The sequence below is a fragment of the Leucoraja erinacea genome, chromosome 38, assembly GCF_028641065.1.
Source record: "Leucoraja erinacea ecotype New England chromosome 38, Leri_hhj_1, whole genome shotgun sequence".
NCBI lineage: Eukaryota > Metazoa > Chordata > Chondrichthyes > Rajiformes > Rajidae > Leucoraja > Leucoraja erinaceus.
The window spans coordinates 5950369-5968030 of record NC_073414.1 but is presented as its reverse complement, the minus strand read 5'-3'; the positions used below and the strand labels follow the sequence as shown (position 1 = coordinate 5968030).

The 17662-nt window shown below is 36.6% G+C and overlaps 1 protein-coding gene across 1 annotated transcript in view; it reads right to left on the bottom strand.

Moving 5' to 3' along the window:
• Positions 1-1008: 1008 nt before the first annotated feature.
• The window catches only part of LOC129714189 (mitogen-activated protein kinase-binding protein 1-like), a 40334-nt gene continuing 23680 nt past the window's right edge, over positions 1009-17662 (bottom strand). The window contains exons 21-31 of the mRNA XM_055663705.1: positions 15339-15403; positions 14042-14287; positions 10849-11021; positions 10152-10300; positions 8398-8565; positions 8181-8301; positions 7287-7341; positions 5644-5920; positions 4591-5502; positions 3479-3564; positions 1009-2508 (exon numbers count right to left, since the gene is read on the bottom strand). Coding sequence (XP_055519680.1) covers positions 2266-2508; positions 3479-3564; positions 4591-5502; positions 5644-5920; positions 7287-7341; positions 8181-8301; positions 8398-8565; positions 10152-10300; positions 10849-11021; positions 14042-14287; positions 15339-15403 — 2495 coding nt within the window. The 3' untranslated portion in view covers positions 1009-2265. The remainder of the gene's footprint in view (positions 2509-3478; positions 3565-4590; positions 5503-5643; positions 5921-7286; positions 7342-8180; positions 8302-8397; positions 8566-10151; positions 10301-10848; positions 11022-14041; positions 14288-15338; positions 15404-17662) is intronic.

The window sequence follows — 17662 nt, the reverse complement described above, 5'->3', positions numbered from 1 at the left end:
GATTTTGGGAGGACCCATTACACGTACTACTCCCAATGTGTCCCAAAAGTGATACGTGTATAATTAGGCCATTCGGCCCATTAAACCTACTCCACCATTCATGGCTGATTTATCTCTCCCTCCTAACTGCATTCTCCCCATAACATCTGATACCTATAGTAATCAAGAATCTATCTCTGCCTTAAAAATATCCATAGAAAATAGGTGCAGGAGGCCATTCGGCCCTTCGATCCAGCACCGCCATTCATTGGCTGATCGTTCCCAATCAATAACCCGTGCCTGCCTTCTCCCCATATCCCTTGATTCCACTAGCCCCATGAGCTCTAACTCTCTCTAAAATCCATCCACTGAGGGCCTCCACAGCCTTCTGTGGCATAGAATTGCACAGATTCACCACCATCTGACTAAATAAATTTCTCCTCATCTCCTTCCTAAAAGATTGTCCTTTAATTCTGAGGCTATGACCTCTGGGTATCTTTAACCCAGAGGTAGATACAATCCTGATAAGGGGGTGAAGGGTCACCTTGACTTGATGGGAAAGCAGAATAGAAGTTATGATCATGATTTTATAACCATAATCCTAAACAGGGCAGAGTCAAATGATCCATTCTTATTTCATATGCTCATGAAAAAATGAAACATCAACATCCACAATCTAAGTTCATGACGCGGATAGATCTACATCTCCGAATACAGATTTGAAAAATTCTCTTTTAAGGGGCCTTCTCTTCTATTTCTACTCTCCTCTTTCTCTCTTCCTTTTTTTATTTTTTATATACACACTTCACGTTTTTCTACTCTCTGCCATCTATTTTTCCACTTTTTCCCCTTTCTATTGCTTTCTTTTTCTTGATCTGCTTACTTTTTTCTTATAACATAAAACTAGAGGTTGTACATAGAATGGATTACGGTATTACATAGTTGGCACCTAAAATTAGGCGCCACTGTACTGTTTTGTGCTGTATTAACTTCTAATAAAATAAACAAAAAAAAAAAACATCCACAATCTAGTATATTAAAAATGCTTCACCTCACCTCCAAATTTGATATGAAACAGTGTTTATTTCAAAAGATTCCAGGCAAGAGATTCACAAAAATCTCCACACAAACTAGAAAAGCATTTACAACAAAAGAAATCCTAAAATAATGCAATTTCAAAACAGGTTGTGCCTATTTTAACACATTATTGCATTGTATAAACTAACTTTAGACAGGTATATGTACAGTAGCATGAAAAGCAAATGTATCCACATGGATCATATAGCATTTTAAAATACTCATGCAATTTTAAGAAAAAGCCTATCAGAATCCTGATTAAGACAAATACCATTTTCTCTCCCCACCCCATTATTTTACAATTCGGACAGATTTCACAATTGTAGCTACTTTTTAAAATTTCAAACCTGCTCTAAAAATAGTTACATGAAAATACATATATATATTTGTAAAACAACAAGGATGCAAGAAACCAGCTTGAGTTGACAATTCCTTGGGCCAGATCAAAAAATAAAAATTAAAAATTTCCCTTCAAGAGACAAAATTGAAATACACAATTCAGTTAGCCAGCTTGTAAATTATTTTTGATGTACCATAATGCTGTTATTGCAACTGGTCAGATGCAACAAGCTGTACTCTATACTGTATCTGGGATGTGAAATATGACCTATTCGTCTCAATCCAATTTTTAAAAAAATATTGGGTTTTTTTTCCAAACCACTTTATAATAGTGCATAATCAATTGAAATTATTGGATAATTATATTAAAACATATGGAGAATTAGAGGTAAGTTGCAGTTTGAGACAAGTTTAACTCCAACCACAATAGAGCTAGCTGTATCTTTTGTATATTTTGCAGGTTTGCGACTATTTCACAAATTAATACTGCACATTTTCCAAAACAAATAACAAATAAAGAGCAAAGTTAGTTTTCTCATTGAGAACTTTAAAAAAGTTACAAGCCTATTTCTCAGTATAGGTGACGTAATTATTAATTTTTTTTGCCTAGGAGTGTGGGGAGGAGAGACAGGTAGAATCCTGAATTACTTGAAAATATAAAACGTTTTCTGTTTGTTATATTCGTGGCAACGAAGGGTTAAGAATTAGGGATCGATTCCGAATAGCACAACGGATTCTGGAAAGAATATCTAGCTTATAAATATAACAGCAAACTATGAATTGATGAGGAATTTCATTTCTTTACTGGAGCGCTGTACAATCCTCCAAGGACCAGGCCACGTTTAACATCTGTGCTTTCAGAAGTGCCTTTTAATTCTGTAATTGCAGTTTCTGTGTTACCATTTCTATCAACAGTTCCGAATAGTGCTCAAGCAGAACTGTCGTCCTGCTCTTATCCGGAGATTCTGAAGGGAAAGGCGACTTGTTTGCCACAGCATCTGAAATTGGCAAACATGCTACAGAGTTCAAGTGCTTCCTGACAGAGCAAAATGAATCACACAGGATAGTTGTCATCTGGGACTTCACTTCCGGTTCAGTGTCACTGGATGTCACCTGCAAGATTGGATTGAAATAATACTTTAAACAAATATATTTCACTCTCCTACTGAATCCTACTATCCGAAGCAAGTTGTTCAGCATGCATTAGATAATTCAAATTACAGGTTGTGCAGAGAAGGCATTACAGCCTCAACTGATATTGGTTTGCCAACTGTAAAACAGTTCGCTAAACTGATTTGCTACTCCATGCTGATCAGACAATCCTCTATCCATGTTAGAAGATCACCTCCAACACAATCAATTAATTTGCCATGCCAACTTTATGCATTTTATCCAAAAATATTAAATTTACTGGTTCTTCTTCATACTCTTCATGATACTTTTCAAAGAAAGCACGGCACGGTGGCACAGCAGTAGAGTTGCTGCACAGCGCCAGAGACACAAGTTCGTTCCTGACTACAGTCCGCAGGGAATTTGTATGCTCTCCCCATGACCTGTGTGGGTTTTCTCTGGGAATCTCTGGTTTCCTCCCATACTCCATAGACGTACAGGTTTTGTAGGTTAATTGGCTTGGTATAATAGTAAATTGTCCCTAGCGTGTGTAGGATAGCGCTCGCTCAACCCCAAAAGGCTACTTGCACCAGCCTAGAGGCCCTAGTCCTCTAGCCACTGGATCTTTTTCTTAATAGACTAATGGACCTAGCATTTACTTGAGCAGCCACAAGTCTAAAAACCTCAGCTTACAGTGAAACTTGCAGTGGTGAGATTTTCTAGAGTACTTAAAGACATCAAATTACATTGCTTCAGTCATGTTCATCTGTTACACTTCTTGTAAGCTTCTTTAAGCATCTTAGCTTATCAATTATATCAATTGTTTATGGTGGTGTGTGGAATAAATACATCGGCTACTAACAGACAAATACTCCAATAGGTCAGCAGAGTGTATCCTCAATCAAATATGACGCAAATAAAGTTAATATAGAACGGCGATGAAATAAAATGTTATGAAACATTGTCAACAAACCTTGCTATACATCTGTACGGCCTTCTGCAATGTGTTCTGAAGTTCCTTTACGATATATTCACAGTTCTCGATACTGACTGGAAGATCTGTAAACATTTATTACAAATTAGGGAAAACAAAACCCCACTAGCTCTTAAAAGATGCAGTGCAACAAAAAACGTCACAAGCATAGAAACAAGGTGCAGGAGTAGGCCATTCGGCCCTTCGAGCCAGCGCCGCCATTCTATATGATCATGGCTGATCATCCAAAATCAGTACCCCGTTCCTGCTTTTTCTCCATATCCCTTGATTCCATTAGCCCCAAGAGCTGTATCTAACTCTTGAAAACATCCAGTGAATTGGCCTCCACTGCCTTCTGTGGCAGAGAATTCCACAGATTCACATCTCTCTGGGTAAAAAAAAGTTTCCCTTACCAGTCTTAAATGGCCTACCCATTATTCTTAAACTGTGACCCCTGGTTCTGGACTCCCCCAACATCGGGAACATTTCCACCGCATCTAGCCTGTCTAATCCCTTAAGAATTTCATATGTTTAAAAATTGGGAGTTAACCAACTACCCAAATGTAGGGCTTAAAAATTCAAAAATAGCATATGATTATTCTTATAGTTCAAAAGATACTTTTGAGAAGCAAATTCATCTGTCAAATGGGTCAAAGTTATTAGATAAACATTTTTTAGCTGAAGGATAATTCATGACTGCAAACAATTTGCAGAGAGGAATGTAAAAAACATTTACCAAGATTAATTCAGAGTACTAACATTTATCTAGTATCACTGAACAAAGCAGACTAAATTCAAGTTTACTGCCTTGGTCATTATACAATGATCACTGCTAGTCATGCATTTGAATTTAGCCCAGATTTCTTTCTATTCACATCCGATAGTTTAATATCCCACCTAATTGCGACTAGCTCTCTCTTCCAGACACAACCACAAATTTAAACTTCCCAGTACTCATGCATAATTTGTGAAGAGGATATTAAATGGAAGCAGAATAAACACATACAAATTTGATAAATTATAAAGATTGTTTTGGTCCCCAAAATATAAAAACAATGTTAAAATATTCTAAGTCAGAGAAGTAATGAAAAAAACTTTGGGAATTATAGTACCTGCTTCACTGTTTGTCTCCTCTTCAACCTCTGGAGTTTCTCCAGGTGAGTTGGGGACTTCCACCATGAAACTGTTTCCTTCCGAGATCGTCATGGAATTACCACTCATTCTATCTCTGTTAGGACTGACACAGTTAAGTTGTGCTGCAATGGTGAATGAATCCAACGACTGACATCCATCCAAAGTGTGCTCTGCTGCATCCCCTGAACTGTTGCACTGCTCCGAACTTTCACTTTTTCGCTTTCGGATTTCCAATGAATTCACGCTCGGACTGGTCACGTTTTCCTCATGGTCACGGGGACCTTGATACTTTTTAGATAAACACGCTGGTTGCAATGGTGCAACTGCAGCGGATGACAAGCGCGCGGAATCTTGAGCAGCTCGTAGCTTTTGTTTAACCTTTGAAACTGCAACACCATTAGCTATTGGAGGAGGCATCAACAACTTGTCCGTATGAGTTTTAGAAAGGTTCAGGGTCAAGTTAGCTCTAGCTTGGTGGTTCCCATAAGATAAAGTACCACTTTGCGATATTTGTTTTGACAACGTTATTTCTTTAGACTCTTCAATTGAACCAACTTCACTTGGAATGGATCCCATCACTGCCTCGGTTGTCAAATCTATAGTGGATGATGCTTTGGAATTGGGCAAACTCATACCACTCGACTGTCCTGAGGTTTTCAGATTCAGGTTCTCTCCCACAGATACACTACGAGACATCTTAGCTCTGAAGCTGGCAGTTGGATACATGTAGGACCTGGCTCTGCCAGATTTGTTCTTGGATGCAAGGGAATCGCCAAACAGATTTATTTTGCCATTCAGCGACAATCTGGCACCTGCCTCCTCGTTCACTTGCATTTCATGTTTGTTTGATTGAGAAGCTGTTATGAATGAAGGTGACAATGGCTGTTCTTCTAATTGAAAGTAAAATAGGAAATATTTAATGTACTTGCAGTAATAGAAAAAATGTTAAAAACTATTTTACCATCAGAAGTTGTTTATTTGGAGAGATAGCTCGAATGGGAAGTAATGGCAAACATTAGGGCAAATCTTACCTGTTCGTATCAAGTCCTTGACCGAGGCTGATCTTCTACCCATTGGACTTCTTTCATGATTTGTAATATCTTTCTTCACAGGCACTGCAAGGGGCATCTCAGCACTTGCACACATTGATTCTGTACCACCTTCATTCCCACTGATCACTTTCTCAACACTATTCCTCTCTCCACTGTCATGAATTTCTGTCCCATTGAAAGACAACTGCACATCGGATCCAGTAACTTGTACAGAAGGATTCTCTTCAGCACATAACTGCAAAGGCTTGAAAGTTGCCTGAAGTAAAAAAATAATTAAGATAAGATACTTTTCCCAAATATGCTTTGCTTTCAATTGAGTTGTTAATTAATAAAATGCATCCATGAGAAATGCATTCCATCACTTAGAGCTACTTCATTCTACCTGAACATTAAGCAGGGTTAGAAATCATCAATTAACATATCACTTCTTATTTAAAATAAAGAGATTGATAAATACATCTGAAAATGTTTAATATGAAATGTTCAAAAAAGGTAAATGAAAGGTATTTAGCTGCAAGCTCTTCTCAGATACCGATAGGAACTCTTATTTCCATTATATGTAATTCACTGCAGATTGCTTTCCAAAAACTCTGGAACATGTAGCTATAACCTTCCCTGGACAAAGTTACAATAATTATATTTACATGAATGTAAAATGTTTAATAGAACTTAATACATTTTCTCGAATACAACTGAAAATGTAGAGCATAACAAATATTTGGTGCGAAGTTTGATTATTGATTTGGATCTGATTATTCAGGATTTCACAAAGCAATCTTCTTAAATCAATGAATAACTCAGTTCTAGGGACAAATTAGTTTTACTTCGATCCAATGATGAATCTAAGAATTTAGACAGAATGTAAAGCCAGTGGCAGCCTATAGTGATCCTTCAACTGTAATGGAGAAGCATAGAAAATAGGGTCAGGAGTAAGTCATTCGGCCCTTCGAGCCAGCACAGCCATTCAATATGATCATGGGTGATCATCCACATTCAGTTCCTGCTTTCTCCCCAACTCTCTTGATTCCATTAACCCTAAGAGCTATATCTAACTCTCTTGAATACATCCAGTGAACTGGCCTCCACTGCAGAGAGTTCCAGATTCACAACTGTCTGGGTGAAAAGGTTTTTCCTCATCTCTGTCCTTTATTGCCTCCCCATTATTCTTAAACTGTGACCCCTGGTTCTGGACACCCCAAACATTGGGAACATTTTTTCTGCATATAGCCTGTCCAAAACCAATAAGAATTTTATATGGACAATTGATTACCCATTCACACTAGCTCTAGGTTTCCTCACTTTCTCATCTACTCCCCACATATTAGGAGCAATTACACACGGTGTCCAATTAATCTACAAACCCGCACACTGTTGGGATGTGGGAGAAAACCGGAGCACCCAGAGGAAACCCCCTACGCAGTCACAGGAAGAACGTGCAAACTAAAATTCCTCGTCTCCAACAGGATTCCAACTCATGCCTCTGGTTGCTGGGCTGGAAGCTTGATCATCACAGTACCTTGCATAAACTTTGGTTTGAAGGTAATAAAACAAAGCAGCAGGAAACTACATGAACTATTCAATCTCGCTTGAAAATGACAACTAATCCAAAATTAGCCACTCACTTCTTGCAAATGTTTGCTATACTGGTGGAAGTTGGCAGGGAAAGCTGTTGCTATCCTGCAGGAAAAGAGAGAAGTCACAATGCTTTAATTTACATTCTTATTACCATGAGCACATTCTTAAACCACCTGAATGTAATGCTTCTTAAAAGCAAAATCAAATTAATCTGTAACCCCAAAATATCTGATCCACAACTCCCAGAACTGCATATAATGATCAAGTTGTCTATTCACATGTAGGCAACATGATCCCAGATTGTTGTCACCGATTTGTGCTGCAATGCCTTTGTAATTAGCTTACTGTAATTGATCAAATTTGAGAGAGGTGAGATATTGTTACTCTTATACAGGTATCCAACCAGCATCCTCTTGCTGCACACTTATGTTATAATGTTTTTGTCCTCCAGTCCAGAGGTGAACAGGCACAGTTTGGGCTGTAGGTGCTGCGCAAACACCTAAATGTTCTGTTGCTGCCCACTCAACAATGAATCACCCAGAATATAGTAGTGGTGGTGTACAGGACTGCCGGTGAGTGTTGGTGGTTTGCCAAGCAGTGCAGTTGTTTAGTGCTGAGATGTGGTTGTCAGGTTAGAATCCTGATCAGCAGTGAATTCAGATCCTTGACAAGGACTGAAAGCAGCTGCTCCATAATTTCCTCCATGGCCACAAACCCAACGATATATAAAAAAATATTAGGCTAGGGGAAAGCTGTGAAGCCAAACAAAAAAGGATATAGCAGGTTTCATCGCTACACAACTTCCTTTTCCAATAGTCTCTTGATCAAAGTTCAGATTAGTCTTATTATAAGAGGGTTGCCAAAATGTAATAAAGAATACAATAAATGTTTCACAAAGTAATATTATTTTACCAATGTCTTTGAAAATGTCAAACACTAACCTACTGCTTTTCTGGCAGCGGGACAGAAATCGAGCAGAAATACTTAAACGAGGATTAAGGAAGAAGTTATTCTCATTTTCTGCATTTCGCTGAACATCTTTCAAAGAGTTGTCAAATTTCTCTGCAAATTAACAAACCTATTTTAGTCATATGCACATGCATGTAATTAGTTTGAACAATATGGAGAAAAGAAAACAAGTTTTCTACACGTTTTTACCATGAGAAAAGTCATTAGCTAGAGCTTCAAAGTTGTGTTTGAGGAATGTTTCTTGATCTGGAGTTTTTGCTGCATGTAATTGCTGCGGTATTGTGCTGCACTGTTCCTCGTCCTCCTCTAATCCTGAAGAATGGCCATCAGAACTTAGTTGGCCCACGGAGTCAGAATCTAGGAATGGTAGATGCAAGATGTGACAAGTGTTGTTAGGATTTACTCGGAGTTTCGAAGTTTTAAAAAAAATCACCCTAGTGGACCCGTTTCAATGTTTGGTTTATCACACCAAAACCTATGCTGCATTTGCCTGAAGGGAAAATGACAATGTAGCATGTTTTTCAGCTAATTTATGATATATAGTGATCACAAAATTAAAATACCACAGTGACTTCTATTCTCACTTTGATATGCCCTTTGATAGTTATCCAATTAGTCCCAATCTATGTTTTGAAATTGTATCCACATTCTATCAGTGCCATGTCCTTTTGAAGGCCTCCGCTGTTCAATTTACATTTATCACCTAATTATTGGTTCAATCTATAGCGATCCGTCACCAAAATTACCCCCTTGGCAGTTATTTTTAAGCTGTAAACTATTAAAAAAAGATTAATACTCTCCAAATACACCTTTACTGAAATCTGCTCCATTTATTCAGAACTAGATTTACAATTCATTCTTTTCTGAAAGCTGAAAGAGCACAGAAGGGTCTCATACACAATTCATGTTGTGCTCTACACTTTACACAACCTCAGTGTTAAATAATAAGTCTCTAATAATTATGTTTTTATAATTCTAATGGCCACTCTTCTATTGTTTTATCATTTGGAGACCAACAATGTACGCCTGTTTTTTTTTATTCCCAGCAAAATAAACTACAACTGAAAAACAATTGAATTTGTGGGGTTTAAAGTTTTCTTCAGTATATTCAGCCACTACTCCATTACACACTTACCCAAAATATATTTTCCCCAAACAGACCATGATGCCATTGTATTCTAATGTTAAATACATCATTTATGAAAGAGTTAGTGTGCCAAAGTCGGCCCGAAACGTTGCCTAATCCTTCGCTGCACCCGCTGAGTTTCTCCAGTATTTTTGTGTACCTAGCATCTACAAAATCCAGTCTAAGTTGACTCCAAGATAGAGTAAAGTAGGGAGATGGTACTAGATATAGTGAGCAGATTTAAGCAAAACAGCATTCTAATAAAAAGAATACCACTGTAAGAGAAAAAATATTTAAAAAATTACATCCAAGGTGCTTGTATCTCAAAATATTTTCACTGCGTACATAAATTCAACTTTGCCAGTCAATATTTAACCCACTTTGGGGAAAGAAAAACAGCATTGTAACTTTTTTTGGTTAGTAAAAACAAATACAAGGCAACCATGCAGTGAAAAATGCACTACTGGCTGCTAGACAGACTTTATACTTGTGAATTATTGATCATAATAGCCTGAGTGAAAGAAGTTCAGATGGTTATCAGAACTTTAATAACGTAACCAAATAGCTCAATAATAACTGATAACACACTGATAACTGATAATACACTCAATTACCAGCCTTTTGAAAATGTGATGGAATGTCTTACTCAAAATCCCTATCACATACATGTATTATACAATATTCCATTCAGCATTGTCAGTGGCATTAACTTTAGTACAATTCCCTCTATCCCACAAACCACGCTCCAAATCTCAACTGTTCTATCTTTTAAAACCAAAGGAAAATTATTGCTTGCTTTCTTTTCAGAATCTCTCACCATCCTGTTGTTGTTCATGGCTGGTGGTGTGGTTACTTCCCGAATCCATTGAGTAGGCACTGTCAGGACTGTTCTCCACTGAATGCACAACTGGCCACTCGGAGTCACTTTCTTGTAGTTTTTTTGGTGGGTTTTTTACTTGATAATCACTACCATGGAAGATGATACATAGTTAATACACAACAACTGCAAGCTATAGCAGGATAATAATGGATACTCAAACTTGGCATTATAAAATCTTACTAAATAATAGCATTACATTCACATTTTTCACTTGTGATATTTTGTGAAAAGGAAATAGTTACATCAGATCCTCGCCTTCACACATGCCTATCAATTCCCCTTTGTTTCTCTTTGCCATTAACTTGCACATAGAGGAAATTTAAAACAGCCAATTAACCTACTGCCATGTCTTCAGGACCCATGCAACACAGAATGCACAAACCATGCACACGCACAGCAGAAATAACTTTACTGCCGTCCAAATCAGTCTGGGTGGAGATGCTGGGTCACTTCTAAAGAATTCCATCTACATGTCAGAATAGCTTGCATTGCAGATGATAAATGCTGACATCAATGCATAGATAAGGGCATAATATTGTGGTGAGAACTATAATACTATACTCTAACATGATATGAATACTATAAGATAATTTGAGAATTCAACATCTAACAATTAAGAATTCACAATACCTACTTCTCCATACTGGTAGAATTATCATCATTAGGCAAAGGATAACAGGTTTGCATGGTTGGTTCAGTTTCTGCCACATCCATCTTCTGTGAAAGGGTATTATCAGTATCCTCTGGACAAATTGAACTTGGCCTTCCCATAGAATTTCTTGATAGAAGACTAGGGGAAAATTCCATCTAGCAACAAGATTTTAGGTAAGTGATACATTTAAGAATTAAAACACTAACCACCGTAAATCTGATGTGCTAAAGAATAGTTTGGTGCTAAATTATTTGATGATTTAAATTGTATAGAAAATGCTAAATTAAGGAAAAAAGCAAAGGCAACCAATATTTTCTAAGGGCACAGTCTTTGCAATTAAATCAAGCTTAACGTATCTTCATTGTAAAAGTACATCAAATTTCCATCTTTCCAAAATATCCTGAAAGCATCAAAATTTCTTGGAACTTAAAACATTTTTCAAACTGCAAAGTAAATTAATCAAACAATTTAAAGTTTCAAATGGGGGGGGGGGGGGGGGGGGGTACCATTTAACGATACAAAGCCAATGAAACTGATCTTAATCAAACTGATTTCTTAACTGACCTTGGACAAGAATGTAGGAAATCATTTTTGCAATTTGACATTTAAACCATCTATCAACTCATATAAAACAGTCAAACACATACCATTCATATTGCTCTGCAATTCATGATAAAAACATGTCCATTCCCCAATCAATTGAATAAACAGTGATCCAACACTATCTGAGATATTACAATCCACTTCAGCTTGTGTACAAAAAGTGATCATAGAGAAATGCAGCTGTATAACCACACCCAGCTTATAAGCAAGGCAAATTCTGCAATATAATAATCCATACATTACATCAGCTGTCTCAAAATAGCCACTGATGTTAAGCATTTGGGATCTCTGACATTCTACTGTACAGCAAAAAGGAAGACAATTGAGTGAATACAACTCCAGAGAAATGCTTCTCAAAGTCCCTTGGCATTATTTCATTAATTATATTAGCTATTCTTCTAGTAATCTGTTTGTTCAAGAGTTTGGTAAAAAATCTACACATTTATTGTCCATTCCCAGTGTATTAAACTGTGGTGGCAGTTAGGGTTACGCAACATTTAATTGTATCTAGGGACTCGGATGTTTAACTGAAATTCAGGTTATATAATGACATTTGCGCAAGCATCAATTTCACATGAGTACTCAAGGCCAACTGTAGTTCTATAATTTCAATAGATTGCCTAGGATTTCCAGCCTCTTAATCCAAAGTGAAGTACACCCTGGAAGAATATAGAATTTTTTACTCAGATTTTTCTTGTCGCGAAAGAGAAGATAGTTTGAGTGGTGTTGGAAGAAAAATATCTGAACTTCAGTCATAATCTACCAGAGCAGCAAGATTACCAGTAACGTAGATGGCATGGAAGGAAGTATTTGATCTTAGTAACTTCAAATTTTTACGCACTTTGTCAAAGATTGGTGCTTAAAATCAAAATATATTATTTTTAAAAATCCACTTTCAATTATGAACCAATTGTTATAAGTAGAATATTTTCAGTAAAAGATCAATGAAAGTGCAAATGTTACTTCAGTCGGAACTTTAATACTGATTCATCTTTGTTTTGTGTAGCATGAAGTTCCCCTTTCTTAATATTAGCCAGCATTAGGTATCTAGGAGACGTTTTAGGCTTCCAACAAATTTGTTATCAAGCAGATTAAGCTGTCAATATTAAAGAAATCCCAGAGAATTTTATAAGTAAAAAAATATTTAAAATAGATCCAGAACAAAACAGAAATATAAAGACAGGAGTACAGCAAAAACAGCAATAGCTGGAAATATTTAGTAGGTCAGGCCATAGCTATGGAAAGAGAGATAGCTTCAATGTTTTAAGTCAGAGACCCTCCGCTAGGAAAAGGATTTTCCCATCATTCTGATTAAATGTGGGCAATTATTTTTTTCAGTTTACTGTTCCTGACATTCCTTGATCTTTTATGATGGGAATATACAAAAAAATTAACGTTGACCTTAAAAGTAACAAATAGGAAACGTTATAATTAAATTAATGCTGATATTTTTAAGCAGTAATTATGCTTAGTGAATTCTGGAAAAACATTATACATTAAGTAACGAGGCATAAAAGTGAAGGATTCTAACAGCAAAGATTGTTTGAATATTTGTCAGGTCATGAAATATTGAAGATAGATTAGTGATTAGCACAGCTTAAGGCACAACATGACTAACAGCAACAGCACTGATATAGTCTTCCATGAGTGCGTAGAAGACATTGCCTTTTGGTAACACAATCAAATGACTGAGCTCTGCCTTTACAAATTCTGATCTATTAAAGTAGTTCATTTATCACCTCTGCTACATTGAACCTTTTTAAGCAAGGCATCATCCTAAACAAATGATTTTTTATAACACTGTTCGATAGCAAAGAACACATTTTTAGTAGTAAATATATAAACCATACCAATTGCAACAGTCATGTTTACTGCTGGACATGATGATTTCTATCACTATTTATAGACCCCCCTCGCATGCCCCACACTATTGCCCCCACCCCAGAGGGCACCTAGATTCCAACAGTTCAATTTGTAAAAGGGGGATCTAATTAGTTTGTTTTTGGTATTTATTCTTTAATAAATGCAGGAATAAAGAGTGTAGTTCATATTTTAATAATGTTATGATATCAATACTGAGATGGTATTTTGAAATGATAATACCCTGCAGATATGTTATCAGACAACAAATAGTTTGGTACTATGCCAGACTGTCAATAGCATTTGTGAAAATCAAAAATAAAACTCAATATACATTACAATCTCATCAGAAAACAATTTGACACTGTGACTGCCAGATGATTATAAAGTTTTAGCATTTCATTTTTAACAATCATTTCAATAGGTCAAGTTGCTCCTCCTATTCATTCCGTAGTAAACATTATTCAACATGTAAGACTATTAATTCTGCCATGCATAAAATATATCAAAAGCCAGCAGATTTATCAGGCTGGGATGCTATTGCAACTGGATTCCCAAATAAATGCTGTTCACAGAGAAAACAAAATTGAGCATTAAAATGTCTTCCCTTACACTACATGTACAGCAGCATCATTTAAATAACTGAATTACCAATTTATTAGTAGTCATTACTAATCTTATAGATGTTACTAGTTCACAGAAATCTACTAACCATCTTGAAAAAGTTATCGAAGTTACGTGGTTCAAAATTGTCCTGCGTCACCAAGCAGTTGTTAGGCTTTCCCGGTGCAACCGACATTCTGCCTGGGGTTGGGGTCGCACAGTACTCCTCCAGCTGCCTCATACCCAGAATGGAGTGAATAAGATCTTTGTCCACCCTTTCAGCCCACCTTCCTCGTGGATGAAATTTCTCAGTGTTATCTCTTACTCCATCCTGCACACTGTTATCACCTGCCTCCTGTAACAAACATTCAAATGAATTATTTTAGAAAATCTTTGCATTGAATTTACCGTGTGATAAAAGTTAATGCACATTAGCCCTCATGGTTTGTGTGTCTCTGCAAGTTTGAAATTTCAGTTGATTGATTAACTGACTACTATTAAGAAAGAGTCTATAATTTCACTTATTTTAGAATGATTCAAAATAGTTTATTCCACAGACTATTTGCACATCTTTTTCCTTTCTTCACATTTGTTTCCAGTTAGGACCATTTTAGATATATAGAATTTTGTAAAATGTCTAATACTATCCCCAAAGTCATCTCTTTCAACACCAGAGAATTCAGCTGTTCAATCGCCTTGGCAATATATTGCCAAATCCATTAGCTGAAAATGGATCAGTTCATCAACTGAAAATGAAAACAATTATATTGGAAATCTGAAATAAAGTATTGAACTTACTCAGCAGGTTAGCCAGCATCTGTGTTGAAAGAAACAGTTATCCGTTTCAGTATATCAAGGTTGGAAAAATAAAATGCATTTAGGGAGCCCAAAGTAAATACAGATACATTAAGCTTGCAATATTTTCTTTCAAATATAAAACTGCAGCTTTACCTTACTGTACCACAAAGTCCATTGACAGGACATCCACTGAACAGAGCGTGCCATTCTTTAGCAAAACCCATTGATCTGAAAGTCTTGAATCAGTAACAAGTTTAGTTATTAAGAAGGTTAGTCTAAAGAAGGGTTTCGGCATGAAATGTTGCCTATTTCCTTCGCTCCATAGCTGCTGCTGTACCCGCTGAGTTTCTCTAGCACTTTTATCTACCAACGAGATTAGTTAACCAGTTTTAGTGCATATGACTAATTACAAACCTGGCAGGCAACTTGTTTAGCATTTCAAATATATCCATATTGCAAAAAAAAAAACATATACTTCTACTGCAGATTTATATAGAGAAGGGTAATGTAACATTGTACACTATAAATTAAGATATGATAGTAATTAAATGACAAACTATTCCCATTGCTTTTATAATAATGTTTACTCTTCCGCACAAAATACTTACCAGTCTCTTTGCCCACATTGGAAGCCTCCCATTAGTCAGCAGGAATGCAACATCTTCAGCCTTACCTGGAAAGAACAGACAAGATTAGTTTGATTGTTCCACAAAAAGGAAGATTAAAATCTTGTGGGGTAAGCTTTCCTTTGCTGGATTCTTTCCGACGGTTTTGTGCTGAATAAGAAAAAGAATTAAAAGTATTTTATGCAATATTTAAAAAACGATAACAATGACACATTTGCATTTGTGCCATATTTATGAAAAAGATTGTCAGTAAATTAGGGAAAATTATGGAAGGTATCATCCATCACGATTTATTCAATTATAGTAAAAATCACACTTGTAATAAATGTTGCAATAGCATTTTTTACAAACTGCAAGCTTAATTTAAAGCCTTTTTGAAACCTTGGTAGGATTTTTTTTTTTTTTTAAGTGCAGGTGCAAGACATTTAGCGCTTCAAGTAAACTCTGCCAGAGCTAATGGGATTAACAGGGCTAATCTTCCACCTCACCGTCATTGCCCTGCACTACTCCCATTTCCTTTGTTTGCTCCAACAGCCAGAAACCTTTTGATCTCTCTTTCCAATGCATTCAAATGCTCGAATCTACATTGATCCTGGAGTAGAGACCGCCAAAGCTGCATTCACTGTGTAAAGCCTACTTATGTGTAGACAGACTTAAACATACGAGAAACTACTTTAATAATTTTACATTGGATCTCTTTGGCAACTATATATTTTTAAGTAGACCAAAATTTTGCACAAAAAACAATGTATAGTTTTGGTAAAGCACTGTAGAAATGTAGCAAGAGATCTTTACTCCTGTACTCATTGTTCCTTGCAATTTATTTAGAAAGACACCTAAGCCCTATTCAACATCATTCCTTGATCTTTCACTATTTAACCAGTCAGCATTTTTGTTTTCTACCGAAAAAGATGATCTAATTTTTTAACATAGTACTATGCTCACTAAATCAGCATTATCTCTTTGAAGTCCCTACATTCTCATCACGAGTTGATTTCCCACTTAGTTTTGTCAACAGTGAACCTGGAAATGTTATATTTGATACCTACAGCTGAATTATCAATGTAGATGACACCTATCCCCACAGTATCCCGTTTGTTGCAGTGTAGCCTGCCAGCCAATTCCTATTCTATTTACCATCTGTTAACCAACTCTCAACTCCCAGTGGTATGTTACACCCTATTACATATGCTCTAATGTTTTTCAGCAATCAGCCTTTTGCAAGCTCAGCAAATGCTTTCTGAAAATCCAAACAGACCACATCCATTGGTTGCCTCTTATCTAACTACATCCTCCAAGAATTCCAATAGATCAGTTAAAATACAATTTCCCTTCAAGAAAATACGAGCAGAATTAGCGTACATTTATTGATTTTGACGGCACATGCCTTAATATAGATTCCAGTATTGTCAAACTACTGATGCTAGGGTAAGTATTTGATAGTTGGCAGTTCTCTCTTTGCCTCCATTTAATGAGCAAGTGAAGTAAATGTGACCCATAATCTGCAGAAAGTATCCCAGGACCTTTGCTGGAGGCCGACTTTTGAGAACTCCACCACAGGTGCCTGCGGACTTACCGTCGCAGAGCCCGCGATCCCTTTACCAGTGATCGACCTCTGAGCTCCAACCGTAGGCGCTTGCGGACTTAACATCACAGAGCTCCCGTTCTCTGGTCAAAGACCAACTTAGGGAACTCCAAGCTTCGATGGATGATTCGACTGCCCCGACCGCGGGAGAATAAAGAGGAAGAAGATTGGAATTTTTGCCTTCCATCACAGTGAGGAATATGGGGAATCCGCTGTGGTGGATGTTCACTTTTATGTAGTTTTGTGTCTCGTTCCGTTTTTTCCCCCCATATGGCTGAATAGTAATTCGCATATCCCTGTACCTTAATTGGTAGAGGTGACAATTAAAGGACCTTTGAAACCTTTGAAGATGTTTGGAAGATTAAAACAAAAGCTTCTACCAGCTCCAGTGAACCTCTTTCAAAACTCTGGGATGTCGACCAAGTCCTCGATACATTTTCTTTCAGCCCATCAGCTTCTATTTCTATTATTTTTATATAAAAAACTAGAATGTATTTTAGTTCATCTGCACTGGACCTGTGGCTTTCAGTATTTCTGGAGAAGTTTTTGTTGTGATGCTTAATTCCTCAACTATTTCCCTATTCTAGGATTCAATATTTATTTGTTACCTCCATATTATATTTAAGCATTGATTTTAATTTATGATAACAACATTTTATGAAGAACATTATTCATTAATATTTAGGACCATTCATCTTTAAAATGTCATTTCATCAATAAG